At 45.0% G+C, this 14750-nt stretch overlaps 1 protein-coding gene across 1 annotated transcript in view; it reads right to left on the reverse strand.

Moving 5' to 3' along the window:
- Window positions 1-14750, reverse strand: part of EIF3J (eukaryotic translation initiation factor 3 subunit J) — a 390554-nt gene that overhangs the window by 308741 nt on the left and 67063 nt on the right. Inside the window, exon 3 of the mRNA XM_044076376.1 lies at window positions 7847-8054. Coding sequence (XP_043932311.1) covers window positions 7847-8054 — 208 coding nt within the window. The remainder of the gene's footprint in view (window positions 1-7846; window positions 8055-14750) is intronic.

Below are 14750 nucleotides of genomic sequence, written 5' to 3' on the forward strand. Positions count from 1 at the left end.
TGCCTTCTCAGTACAGAACCAGTGACTGCTGCCCTGCAAGATGCTTTTAGGGCAAAGCCACACTTCATGCTTGCTGACTGCTTGCAGAATGCATAAGCTCTTGTAATTTATTTTCTGCACAGTTCGTAAAGGTAGCTACTTTTTGCTTAATAAGTTCTATAATATATTCTTGGTACTTCACCATGTGAAACTGGCAATTCAAAGCTCTAATGGCAAGAGTTACAGAGTTGTATACTTTCTTACCCCATCTGTCTATAGCTCTGGAATCCCTGTCCAAAGGAGTGGGATTCTTAGCTGTAGTTGCTTTGATACCTTTAGGTCCCTGGGAGAGGACCTTTGGGTCAGCAGTAGGATTTCTGAATTTGAGAGAGTCAGTAAAGTACAGTTGTGTACACTTAATAGATGTTGGAGTGTATTCACTGTTGCAGTCATCACATTTGGGTTATCTGCCTGCAGGTAACTGTCGGTCTGAATACCAGAGCCTTGGGATTTCTGTGTCAGATGCTGTCACTTCTTCCATGACATCAGGGGTACAAAACATGCAGCTGATGCAATTACATAAATTTTTCTTGCCCCATATGTAGGTGCCTCCACAATAGGAAGCAATTATATGGTGTGCAACACCCCCATCAAAAAACAGATGCACATATACAAGATGTGCCAAACCAAAAGGATAGGTGAAAGCAAAGAATCAGGGGGCTGCAGGGAGGGTAATCAGGACTGCAACAGTGAATACACTCGAACATCTACATTTATGTTAAGTGTACACAACTGTACTATGTTCTTAGTGTTTCACTGTTGCAGTCTTCACATTTGGGTTGATTCCCAAAGCTAAGGAAGGGTGGAGGTAGATTAAGAAGCATTAGGGCAGGCCATCAGGCCCTGTAAGACTGCTGTGGCAAATCCAACTCTGGATTTAGAAGAGATAGGCAAGTGGTAATGCTTGGTGAAAGTATGTACAGAGCTCCAGGTTACAGCTTCCAGGATGTCCTGGTAGGGACTCCTCTGAGAAATGCAGTAGAGGTAGATGCAGCCCTAGTGGAATGTGTTCTTATCCCCTGTGGGGTAGGTTTGCCATGATGCTTTTAGCAGAAATGGATGCAGTGTGCTATCAATTTGGAAATGGTTTGCTTTGAAATGGCCTTCCCATCTGCCCCTTCAGTAAAGCTGACTAGCAGCTGGTTAGATTTTCTAAAAGGCTTAGTCCTGTCCAAATAGAATCTAAGTTGTCTGTACACGACCAGAGAATGCAGTATCCCTATCCCTTTTCCCCCTTATTCTGAGGATTAGGGAAAAAAGTAGGCAAATGGACTGGTTTTAGGCCATACTAGACACCACCTTGGGCATAAAAGATGCGTTAGTCTTGAGGGAAATCCTGTCCACCTGGAAGATAATGAAGGGTTTCCACTGCCATAAGGGCCTGCAGTTCAAACACTCTTCTAGCTGAAATGACTGCTAAAAATAAAGCTGTTTTCTAATTTTAACTCTGCTGTAGCAGCCAGTTCAAAGAGGGGAAGAGTAAGTTTTTCCAATACAAAGTTAAGGTCCAAGGTTGGAGTGGGAGCTCTCCTGGGGGGTCTAAGGAATTGTTTTACCAGCGGATGAGAGAAGAGGGGTGGCTCAGTATTATAAGGAGTGGAGATGGCTGAGGCATGAATCTTAACTGAAGAGAAGCACAGGCCCTTGTGGAGCATTTCTGTTAAGTAATCTAGTATACGAGGTAAGCTGGGCACTGTTGTGCTCATCCCCTTGGCTCCAAGAACAGCATCACTTCTACTTTTCTGAATAATATTTTCTAGTACTAGGCCTCCTTGCCTCAAGAACATCCAGCACCTGCTGAGGTTTGCTAGAGGTGAGCTCAGGGGATTAAGCCAGGCTGCAAGGCTCAGGGTTTGAAGCGGAGGGTGAAGAATCTGGCCCGCCTACTGTGACAGCAGGGAAGCGGGCTGAGGTAGGTGCCATGGTTGTAGCACTGTCAGGCTGCGCAAAAGTTACCAGTGTTGGCGTGGCCAGTCTGGTGCAATCAGGTTTGTCCTTGGCTTGTCCTGTTTGGTCTTTAGTAGAACCTTCGAGAAGAGAGGCAGAGGGGGAAAGGAATAGACTGACAGGCTTTCCCAGGTAAAGACAGGGCATCCACTTTTCAAGCTTGACTGTGGGGAGTTCTGGTACAGCATTTGTTCAATTGGTAGTTCTGAGGGGAGGCAAACAGGTCCATCTCCGGAGTCCCCCATTTGTTCCTCAAAAGCTTAAATATGCTGGGTTCCAGTTTCCATTCATGTGGGTCCATGAGATTTATGCTCAAGTCGTCTGCCAGTGAATTTAGTTTGCCTGGCAGGAATTGAGCTTGTAGGTGCACTTGGTTGCTCAAGGCTGCGTTCCACAAAGCCATGGCTAGTTTGCAGCCCCACCCCCGCTTGTTTATTGTACCACATACCTGTGGTGTTGTCTGTCTTTACCAATAGTTGTCCTGGAAGATTAAGGTATTTGAAGGCTGTCAGAGCATTCTGTACAGCTAACATTTATTTCTGACTGATATGCAGGTGCATCTGCTTTGGTTTCCATTTGCTCTGAATGCACTGCCCTGCCAGGTGAGCCCCCCATGCATAGTCTGATGCGTCTGTTAGGGTTAGGGCAGCAGGGGATAGAGTGAAAGGGAGCCCCTTGTGGTTGCAGGCCTCTGCCCACCAAAGGTACTCTGCCCTTAGACAAAGGATGATAGGAATTATTGTTTCCGGGTCCCAACAATGTTGACACCATAGACTTTTTAGATGCCATTGAAGTTTCCACATATGCAGTCTTGCATATGGAATTAACAGAATGCAAGAGGCCATGAACCCCAGAGCTTGCAGTATTTTCCTTGCAGATAGCTGGGCTTTTGTGGCCAGTAGGTTGAAGTAAGTTGTCAAATAAAGTTGTTTCTCTGGAGTAGGGAATGCCATCTAGGAAGTTGTGTTCAAGCTTTCTCCCATGAATACAATCTGTTGGCAGGGTACTAGGTGCGATTTATTTTCGATGGTGTACTCCAGTGAAGTCAGAAGTCTCTTCACAAATACCAGGTGCTGTAATATCAAGTCCTGACTTTCCGCCTGAATTAGGCAATCATCCAAGTATGGGTAAATCTGAATATTTCTCTGCCTGCAAAATGCAAGGTCTGGAGCTAGGCACTTTGTAAATACCCTGGGCCCAGTAGATAAGCCAAAGGGAAGTGCAGAGAACTGACAGTGCATGGAGCCTGCCTTGAAGAGTAGATATTTACTGCAAGATTCCCTGACTGGGATGTGCAGGTAAGCTTCTTTTAAGTCTAGGGTTGCCAGCCAGGCATCCTTGGCTAGCATAGGAAGCAGGTGTTGGAGAGTTAGCATTTTGAATTTTGGAACCACCAGAAAGGTGTTGAGAATAGACAGATCCAGGATAGGACGCTGGGAATTTTCTTTTCTGGGAACCAGGAACAGTCTTGAATAAAAGCCTTGTCCCCTTTGTTCTGCTGGGACAGGTTGAATAGCCTTGATGCTGAGGAGAGAGCACTTGTTTTTGGGCCTCTGCCCACTGGTTTGGGGGAAGTTTGGCCATCCACTTAGGGTTGGGAGTGAGTGGAACTGGAATCTGTATCCTAGGGAAACTGTTTAATACCCATTTGTCTTGGGTAATGTATTCCCAGTTTTTTGCATGCAGGGCGAGCTTTCCTCCTAAAGGTGCAAGTAGTTGGGCAAGGCTTGGAGGAGTCGAGGATAAGTCATTGTGCAATTTTACAATAGGGGTGGACTACTACTCCCTGCTTTGGATGTGGGAGCACCCCCACTGCTTAGATCTGTGCATAACCTGAGACTGAAGTATTGGTGGTCTGCTGCCCCTGGGTTTGGACTGAAGGCCTGGAAGGGACTGAAAAGGACCAGTTCTTTGAAAGCCAATGCATACTGAATCTAGGTGGCTGCACTTGTAAAAAAATCTTTAACAGTTTGCATAGATTTAGCTTTTTCCTCCATTCTTTTGAGGACAACTTCTGCTTTATTGTCAAAAAGGCACTCGGTTTATGGGTGCATCTAGTAATTTTGCTTTTACATGATCTGGCAAGTTTTGTTCCTTAAGCCAAGCATGCCTTCCAAGTACAAACCCAGTGACAGCAGCCCTGCAAGATACTTCCAAAGCATCAAAACCACACTGCAAAATACGTTTACCAACTTGGTCAGCAGAATGCATTAACTCTTGTAAATCTTTGTGTTCTGCACAGTCAGGAATCATTTTCTGTTTAATTAGCCCCATAATATGCTGCGGATACTTTAACATATGAAACTGGCAATTTAAAGCCCTAATGGCGACAGTAGCAGAGGTGTACACCTTCTTACCCCATCTGTCTAAAGCCCTAGAATCCCTGTCAGAAGGGGTAGGATTTTTGGCAGTAGTAGCCTTAATGCCTTCTGGTCGTTGGGAAGCTGTCTCTGGATGCGCAGTAGGGTTTCTTGAAGAGGAATTTGAGAGAGTCAGGTACTCTGTAGTACCTGTCAGGTTTCCAGGGAGCTGGAGGCAAAGTAGCCGGGGTAAGGCTGGACTCCAAGAAAACATCTACAATCTCCAGAAGAGGAGGGATAGCTAGATGCCTGTGCTAAGTCAGGTTTAAAATTCCCTAAGTCTCTTTTTGGACTGAGAATAGTCCTGGCTTTCCCAGTGGAAATGCTCCCTAAAGGTATGCAAGGTTTCACAAAAAGAAAAATCTTCTGGAGGGGAAGCAGAGGGAATGGAATCCTCTGCATCAAAATCCTCATGGGTAGATAAGGGTAAGTTGCTGATAGTCAGAAGGAACAGAGATATCAGATTCCTCATCAAAGAATTAGAAGGGAAATCAGTTCTAGGTCTCTTAGAGGGGGAAGCTGGCTTCCCTTAATTAAGGTAATAAGGTCTACACCCATTCTAATCATTTGTTTTAGAGGCATGTGGGCTTGAGAATGCGCTTTGGTCGGTTTTCTAGGCGTAGTGCGAACTTTAGGCCTGAGGAACTCTGTATTTTTGGCTTGAAACGAAGTAGTCTGTTTAATATGAAAATCGGTAGGCCTGAATACACCCTCAAAAGCCGGTGCCTGCACAGCGGCTCCAGACTCATCCAAGGTAGAGACATCAGCAGGTTCCATAGGTCGAAGCATCTAGCGGCATACTGGACTCCTAATGGGTCTCAGTAGAGGCCTGTGAATCTGTAGAAGCAGTTATCACTGGCTGCGAAAGCGCCTCACTGAGTACCGTTGGACTGGCGACTAGCTTAACGGAAGCATCATCAGCAGTTTTGGACCTATGCGGTCTCTGTCTTTATCCTTATGTTTTTTTGGAAGATCGGTAGCTGGATGGCTTAACGAAGCCATTTCGGAGTACGGAGGTAGAGAGCGAAAGTATTTAGCTATAAAAATAGCCAGACGACAAATAGTTCGGGTGTTGAACAAGGCACAAAACCGACAGTGAGGGACGTCGTGGTCTGGGTCTAAACAGGTGACGCAGTAAGAATGAAAATCTCTGTGGTATTTGCTTTCCACAGGCAAGACAATTAATTTTTTCTGACATCTGTTAGAGCAAAAAAAAGGATCCCAAACAAGGTACTTATCTTTTAGAAGACTTCAGGTCTGAAACTCGAAAACGAAAATTTCAGGAGTCTGTCGACTGGCAATTGCAAACTGCTTCTGCACATAGAGAAACTGATGTGATGGCGTCAGCTGCACATTTTATACCAGACGACCTGACATCATGGAAGAAGCGACAGTATCCAATGCAGAAATCCCAAGACTTTGGTATTCAGGCCGACTGAGGGCTACCTGCAGGCAGATTACCCAAATGTGATGACTGCAACAGTGAAACATGAAGAACATCTCTGTAGTACTTGTCTGGTTTCCTAGGAGCAGGGGGTAAAGTATTGGGAGTTCAACTGGATTCCATAAAGAAATCATGCACAACATCTGGGACGGCGGGGGGGTATTGCTAAAGATCTGTTGGAGCAAGTCTAGAAATTCTTGGAGTCTCTTTTTGGATTATGAATAGTCTTGCCATTCCCAATGGAAATGCTCTTAAAATATGCAAGGTTTCACCAAAAGAAAAATCCTCTGGAGGAGAAGCAGAAGGAATAGATTCCTCTGCATTTGAATCCTAATAAAGCAGACAAAGGCATGTCTTCATAATCAGATACCTCAGAGTTGGACTCTTGGGTCAGTTAAAGCTGCTGGGGACAGGTCTCTTTCTCTTAGCAGGGGGAGACTGACTTCCCCTAATCAACACAAGCTCTTCTGCCAGTTTAAGCATTTGATGATGTGGCAAGGAAGCAGGTGCATGAGTTTGGGTCTGTTTTTTAGGCGTAGCACGTGCTCTTGACCTTAGAAACTCAGTACTTTTAGGCAGAACTGAAGATGTGAAAGAAGTAGTCAGTTTGTGTCGAATATCGGTAGTGCGAAGAACTTCCTCAGAAGTCGGTGCCTGCTCAGCGGCTCTGAACCCATCCAAGGTAGAGACATCTGCAGGTTCCAAAGAATCCTCTCACGGCATACCGGACTCTGAACAGGTCTCGGTAGAGGCCTGTGAATCCACTGAATCAGCCACCAGGGGCTGCGAAAGCACCTCACTGAGTACCGGCGACTAGCTTAATGGAAGCGTCATCGGCAGTTTTGGACCTGTGTGGTCTTTATCCCTATGTTTTTTTGGTAGATCACTAGCCAAATGGATTACCAAACTCATTTCAGAATACGGAAATCGAAACTAAAGTATTTAGGGACAATAAGCGCCTGACTACGAATAGTTCGGGTATTGAACAAGGCACATACCGACAGCGAGGAACGTCGTGGTCTGGGCCTAAATAGGTGACGCAGTAAGAATGAAAATCTCAGTGTGGTACTTGCTTTCCACAGGCAAGACAATTGTTAACTTTTTCTGACCTCTGTTAGTGCAAGAAAAAAGGATCCCCAATGGGGTACTTGGCTTTAGAAGATTCAATCAGATAACTAAAACTCAGGTAGTGGCCGACCGGCACTCATGCGAACAGCTTCTGGCTCCTCGGCAAGAAAGACTGATGTAATGGCTTCGGCTGCCTGTTTTTATATCCCTGACAATCTAACATCAGACCTGGAATGACAGCAACCGATGCAGAAATACTAAGTCTCTGGTATTCGGGCCAACTGAGGGCTACCTGCAGGCAGATAACCCAAGTGTGATGACTGCAACAGTGAAACATGAAGAACATCAGCAGAACCAGTGTAAGAATCTGTTCTAAAGCACTGGAAGCAAGATTGCCGGTAAGCGGTGCTGGGAAGAGTGTGTTGGATTGAAAGTGATCAGAGAAGAGCTCACAAGTGAAAGAAATATACACGTGAGAAAAGAGCTCACAAGTGAAAGAAATATACATGTGAGAAAGGAGAAAATGCATATCCATATACTTGGCATCATCGCTCTTCTCCACCCCAAACATATCCTTCTGTGTACCCTAAAAGTCAACCTTAAAAAGACTACTTATCACAACATATGAATTGGGTTCACTTTTAAAAGCAGTCAATTTAATTACTAAGAAAAACACTCGCACTACCTCCAGGAAAGGAATTGTATCCCCCCAAAACAAAATTCTCTGTGAGGTACACAGCAGTACATAATTTGGGAATCTTTTTGATAGTGCTGAGTGTGCATACAGTGTCAAAAAATCAGCAGATGTACACTAAAATCATGCAGTTAAGATAAAACTTGCATACACTAAACACCAACACTTCATTATAAAAATGTACTGAAAGAATGTGAGACCTAAAATTTCTGATGAACACAGAAATGCATTGGGTACTGTTGCTGAATCTAAGTATATCTATAAATGCACACGCACAAACATCTGCAAGTTAACTAAAGCATGAATACATCTATCTGCAAAGACAAGTTGCTACATAATTCACTTACTGATATGCAAATATCCCGTAGTAATGTTTCTAAGAAACCAGCATAATGTACAGATTTTTCATATTGTACAATTTTTTCTTTCAGTACTCTGCCAAACTCTGTGAATTCGTCTCTAGTGGATGGATTCATTGCATCAAGTCCTGACACATTCAAACCTGTAGGAAAAACAAATTATGTAAGCATGTATGTACACAGATGTAAATCTGATCATACAACACAGTAAATGGTATCCTTCCTGTGTTTTACAACCTCCTTAGCATTCCATCCTATTTACTCTGTTCTACCTCAATTAACTTCCGCAGCCAGCCTACTCGCCTACAATTTTCTGACTAACTAGTTGATTAGAATTGTCTGTCATTTTTCTGTGAACATCCATACAATTTCAGCAACATTCTATATACCAAAATTGTAGTTTTCTTCCGGAAAATAGAAGGAAAGTACAGTTGTGTACACTTACCATAAATGTAGATGTTGACCGGCCCGGATACCAGAGGCTTAGAATTTCTGCGTCGGTTGCTGTTGCTTCAGGACAGACATCAGGTAGTCAGTAGTATAAAATAAGACAGCAGGCGCCATTACATCAGTTTTTCCTGCCCTGTCAGGAGCCCCCAGGTAGGAGCCAGGTTCTGGTGGAAGAACCCCACCAGTAGAAAGTAAATACCAGTATGTCCCTTGCAAGGAAAAAGAAGAAAGGGGATGGAGGGAGGGAAACCAGGACTGCAACAGTGAATACACAATCTACATTTATGGTAAGTGTACACAACTGTACTATGTTCGTGTTTCACTGTTGCAGTCATCACATTTGGGTTGATTCCCAAAGCTAAGGAAATGGGTGGAGGCAGTCAAGGAAAAGTACAGTTGTGTACACTTACCATAAATGTAGATTGTGTATTCACTGTTGCAGTCCTCACACTTGGGTTATCTGCCTGCAGTTAAGCCCTCAGTCGGCCCGAATACCAGAGTCTTGGGATTTCTGCATTGGATACTGTTGCCTCTTCCATGACGTCAGGTCATCCGGGGTATAAAACATGCAGCAGATGCCATTACATCAGTTTTTCTTGCACCAGATGTCAGGAGTCCCCAAAATAGGAAGCAATTACATGGTGTGGAACACCTCCAGTAAAAGTAAATACCACTGCCTTAAGACTTGGCCAAACAAGAGGATAAGTAGGAAGTATAGAACAGTCAGGGGGCTAGAGGGAGTGTAACCAGGACTGCAACAGTGAATACACTCTAACTTCTACATTTATGCTAAGTGTACACAACTGTACTATGTTCTTTGTGTTTCACTGTTGCAGTAATCACACACGGGTTGATTCCCAAAGCAGAGGACGCAAAATCTGGCTAGTAGGCCTTGTAAGACTGCTGTAGCAAATCCAGCTCTGAATTTAGAAAAGATAGGCAAGTGGTAATGCTTGGTGAAGGTGTGTACTGAACTCCAAGTTGCAGCTTCCAGGATGTCCCTGGTAGGGACTCCCCTGAGAAATGCTGTAGAGGTTGAGACAGCCCTAGTGGAATGGGCTCTGATTCCCTGTATGGTAGGTTTTCCATGGTGCTTGTAGCAGAAATGTTTGCAGTGTGCTATCCATTTGGAAAGGGCTTGCTTTGAAATGGCCTTGCCCTCTGCCCCTGTAGCAAAGCGGACTAGCAGCTGGTCAGATTTTCTGAACGGTTTAGTCCTGTCAGGATAGAACCTATGCTGTCTGTGCAGGCCAAAGAAGTGCAGGATCCTTTGCCCTTTATTCTGAGGACTAGGAAAAAAGAAGGTTGGTAAATGGATGGATTGGTTTGAAGCCACACTGGATACCACCTTGGGCATAAATGATGGGTTAGTCTTGAGGGAAACCATGTCTGCATGGAAGATAATGAAGGGTTCCACAACCATAAGGGCCTGTAACTCACGACACTCTTCTTGCTGAAGTGATGGCTAGAAGTAAGACTGGTTTCTAAGAGAGGACTTTTAACTCTGCTGTAGCAGCAGGCTCAAAAAGGGGAAGCTTGAGCTTCTCTAGTACAAAGTTAAGGTCCCAGGCAGGAGTGAAAGCTCTCCTCGGGGGGTCTTAAATTGTTAGCTCCTCTCAGGAACTGTTTGACCAGAGTGGGAGAGAAGAGGGGTGGCTCAGTATTGTAATGAGCTGAGATGACAGAGGCATGAATCTTAATGGATGACAAGGATAGGCCTTTGTGCAGTGGCTCTGCTAGAAAATCTAGGATTTTAGGTAAGGTGGGCACAGCTGTGTCCTTTCCCTGAGACTGGCTCCAAGAACAGTATATTTTTCCACTTTTCTGAATAGGATTTCCTAGTACTAGGCCTCCTGGCCTCAAGGATGACATCCAGCACCTGTCTGCTGAAAGCTGCTGGTGATGCATTCAGGGAATAAGCCAGGCTGCTAGATTCAGGGTTCGCAGCTGAAAGCTGCTGGTGATGCATTCAGGGAATAAGCCAGGCCGCTAGATTCACGGTTCGCAGCAGAGGACGCAAAATCTGGCCCTCCTGCTGGGACAACAGAGGGGGGTCTGATGCAGGTGCCAGGGTGGCACTGTTGTCAGACTGTGTAAAAAGTGGGCAACAGTGCTGGCGTGGCTAGTCTGGTGCAATAATCATTGTCCTTGGCCTGACCTGTTTGATCTTGAGTACTTTTGAGAGGAAGGGCAGAGGGGGGAAAGGCAGAGATTGAGAGGTTTTCCCATGTAAAGGACAGGGCATCCACTTTCCATGCTTGGCTGTGGGGAGTTCTGCTGCAAAATTTGCTCAATTGATAGTTCTGGGGGGAAGCAAAGAGGTCCACCTCCGATGTCCCCCAGCTGTTGATTAGAAGCTTGAATGAATTGGGTTCCAGTTTCCACTCGTGTGGGTCAACTAGATTTCTGCTTAAGTCGTATGCCAGTGAATTTTGTTTGCCTGGCAGGAATTGAGCTTGGAGCTTTGGAGAGGAGGCAGAGGGAATGGAATCCACTGCATCTGATTCCTCATACGTGGATAAGTCCTGGCAATCAAGGGGGTCAGAGTCATCGGACTCATGGTCTGTAGAATCAGGAAAATCAATTCTGTGACGTTTAGTGGGGGATTCTCCTAATTAAAGTAATAAGGTCTTCAGCCATTTTAAAAGCATTTGTTTGAGGCATGGGAACTTGAGAATGCGCTTTGGTTGTCGGCTTCCTAGGCAGAGTGCAAACTTGGCCTGAGAAATTCGGTAGTTTGTCAAAAAAGTACAGTTTTGTACCTACCATAAATGTAGATGTTCGAGTGCTAATACAGCTGCAATAATCACAGATGGGGTTTTCTGCAGTCAGGCGGGTCCTCGGTCGGCCGAATTCCAAAGTCTAGGTCCGGCGTCGGTTGTTGTCGCTTTCTTTCCTGACGTCAGTGCGACAGGGGTATACAAGACACAGCCGACCCCATTTTCTTCAGTCTTTCTTGCCCCAGATGTCAGGTGCCCCCAGAAGGAAGGCAATACATAAATTATATATATAATCATGCAATGCAATATAATCAAAAATCAGTAGTTGCAAGCAAATACACCATAGAAGGATAACCCAATCAGGTTGTATGAGAAGGTGTTAGCCACTAGGCCTTTACCAAGAGGGGAAGGAGGGAGGGAAACCTGTACTGCAGCTGTATTAGCACTCTAACATCTACATTTATGGTAGGTACAAAACTGTACTATGTTCATCGTGCATACAGCTGCAGTAATCACAGATGGGTAGAATCCCAAAGCTACGCACAGGGTGGTAGGCACTAGGTGGAACTGGGAGGAGCCAGAATGCCCTGCAACACAGCAGTGGCAAAGCCTGCTCTAGTTTTGGAGTATAAAGGCAGGTGGTAGTGTTTTGTGAAGGTATGCACAGAACTCCAAGTGGCTGCCTCCAAAATATCTTTGGTAGGGACTCCTCTGAGGAAGGCTGTAGAGGTAGCTGTGGCCCTTGTGGAGTGGGATCTGATGCCTGTAGGAACAGATTTGCCATGAAAGGAGTAACAAAACCGCATGCAGTGGCCTATCCATTTTGAAATTGGATGTTTGGAAATTGGCTTCCCTTGAGCTCCTACAGCATAGGACACAAAAAGTTGTTCTGATTTCCTGAAAGGCTTTGTTCTGTCCAAATAGTAACGTAGCTGTCTATGGATGTCTAAGGAATGTAGCAGCCTTTCCCCTTTTTTTTGAGGATTGGGGTAAAAGGTAGGTAAGTGTATGGCCTGATTTAAAGCTACCCTGGATACTACCTTAGGCATAAATGACGGGTTGGTTCGTAGGGAAACCCTGTCCTGATGGAAGATGAGAAAGGGCTGCACAGCCATGAGGGCTTGTAGTTCCGAAACCCTACGAGCTGAGGTAATGGCCAGAAGGAAAGCTGTTTTCCAGGACAAATATTGCAAATCTGTTGAGGCAGCTGGTTCAAAGGGAGGCAATGTAGAATGTAATTAAGATCCCAGGCTGGTATTGGTTGTTTCCTTGGAGGTCTTATATTCTTAGCCCCTCTGAGGAACTGTCTTAAAAGTGGGTGAGAGAATAAGGGTGGATCAGTGTTGTATTCTGCAGAAATGGCTGAGGCATGAATTTTGATGGAGGAAAATGAAAGTCCACTGTTCAACAGCTCAGCTAGATACTGTAATATCTGAGGCAAATTCAGTTTTCTAGGATCCTGGCCTTTTTTCTCATTCCAAGCGCAAAACCGTTTCCATTTTGCAGAGTAAGCTTTTCTAGTAGACGGCCTTCTGGCCTCCAAAATGACATCCTGCACCTCTTTGGAGAGTAGGGTCTGTTGTGGTGTTAAAGGAATTTTCCATGCAGCCAGATTGAGTGTTTTCAGCTGACTGTGAAGAGTTTTGTAGCTGTGCTGAGTCAGTAGAAGAGGCATTAGAGGTAGGGTCCAGGGAGGAGTATGTGTTAGGCTCCTCAGGAGTGGGTACCAGTGTTGTCTTGGCCAGTCTGGAGCAATCAGTACCATCTTCGGTCTGTCTGCTCTTGCTTTCAAGAGCACCTTGGGCAGAAGAGGCAAAGGTGGGAAAGCGTAAACTGTCCATGCTGCCAAACTGAAAGAAAGGGCGTCCACTCTCCAGGCCTTTGGATGAAAGGTCCTTGAACAGAACTTTTTCAATTGATGATTCCTGTGGGAGGTGAAGAGATCTATGTCTGGCCTTCCCCACGCTTGGATTATCTTTGTAAACACTTGAGGATGCAACTTCCATTCGTGTGGGTCTGTCATATTTCTGCTTAGATTGTCTGCCAGCATGTTTTCCAATCCTGGCAAGTACTGTGCTTGACGTTCGATTTGCCATTCCAGAGCCAAGTTCCAAAGTGACATGGCTAGCCTGCACAGGGGGTATGAATGTGTTCCTCCTTGTTTATGTACCACATTACTGTGGTGTTGTCTGTTCTTATCAATAATTGCCCTGGATGCAAGAGGTCCTTGAAAGCTGTAATTTCATTTATCACTGCTAGCATTTCTTTTTGATTGATGTGAAGGTGCTTTTCCTTTTGGGACCATTTGCCCTGAATGCACCTGTCTGTCATGTGCACCCCCCAGGCGTAGTCTGAGGCGTCTGTTGTGATGACTTGATTTGCTTGAGGCTTGCAGAATGGAAGACCTGTGTTTGTTTGGCATGCTTGGGCCCACCATAGAAATTCCTTTTGCAAACATGGGATTATTGGTATTATTGTTTCCAAACTGTGGCTGTGTTGAGACCGTAGGTTTTTTAGGTACCAATGAAGTTTCCTCATATGCAACTTTGCACATGGGATTAAAAGAATGCAAGATGCCATGAAGCCCAGAGCCTGCAGGATTTTCCTTGCAGTGAGCCTGGTACAATTTGCTAGTATTCTGAAGTACTGAGTTAGTTGCCCTGTTTTCTGGCGTAAGATAGGCCATCTGGGTGTTTGTGTCCAAGTTGGCACCCAGGAAAGTTATTTTCTGAGTTGGTGTTAGCCTGGATTTCTCTTTGTTGACTGTGTATCCCAGAGAATTCAATAACCGTGTTACATAAGCCAGATGTTCCAGAAGTATGTGCTTGCTGTCCTCTTGGATCAGGCAGTCGTCCAAATAAGGGTAAATTTGTATCCCTTGAAGTCTGCAGTAGGCAATTACTGATGCCAGGCATTTCGTGAATACTCTGGGCGCAGTAGATAAGCCAAAGGGCAATGCAGAGAATTGATAGTGGATTGAACCTGCAAGAAATCTGAGGTATCTTCTGCAGCTTTGTCCGATTGGGACATGCAGGTATGCCTCCTTGAGGTCCAATGTTACCAGCCAAAACTCCTTGCCCAGCAAGGGAAGAAGCTGCTGTAATGTGAGCATCTTGAATTTTGGTACGAGTAGAAATGTGTTTAGGATGGATAAGTCTCTGTTTATAATGTCCAGGATCCATTTGTCTGTTGTGATATGCCAATTTCTTGTAAATAATGCCAGTTTTCCTCCCAAGGGTGCTGCCAGCTGAGACTTGCTTGGCATGAAAAGGGGGAAGTCATTGGGTTTGTTTCCTGTATTGTTGTGCACCGTCTTCGCCACCTCTTGGCGCTGGAGTTTGCCATTGTCTGCCTCTATATGATCCTTGAGATTGTCCTCTGCCCCTTGTGCGCCTGTATCTACCTCTTTGGGGCTTGTCCTTGGCTGGAAAGGACCAGTTTTTTTGAAGGCCAATTTCTGCTAAAACGTGGTGGTTGAACCTGTAGAAAAGCTTTGACAGTTTGCATAGATTTAGCTTTTTCTTCCATTTTCCATAGCATCTCCTCAGCATTAGTACCAAATAGCACATCCTTTTGTAAAGGAGCATCTAGTAGTTTAGCTTTAACATGATCAGGCAAGGTTTGTTCCTTAAGCCAGGCATGTCTATGAATGACTGATCCTGTCACAGC

The sequence above is a fragment of the Protopterus annectens genome, chromosome 7.part0, assembly GCF_019279795.1.
Source record: "Protopterus annectens isolate FY-2018-M chromosome 7.part0, PAN1.0, whole genome shotgun sequence".
Lineage (NCBI taxonomy): Eukaryota > Metazoa > Chordata > Ceratodontiformes > Protopteridae > Protopterus > Protopterus annectens.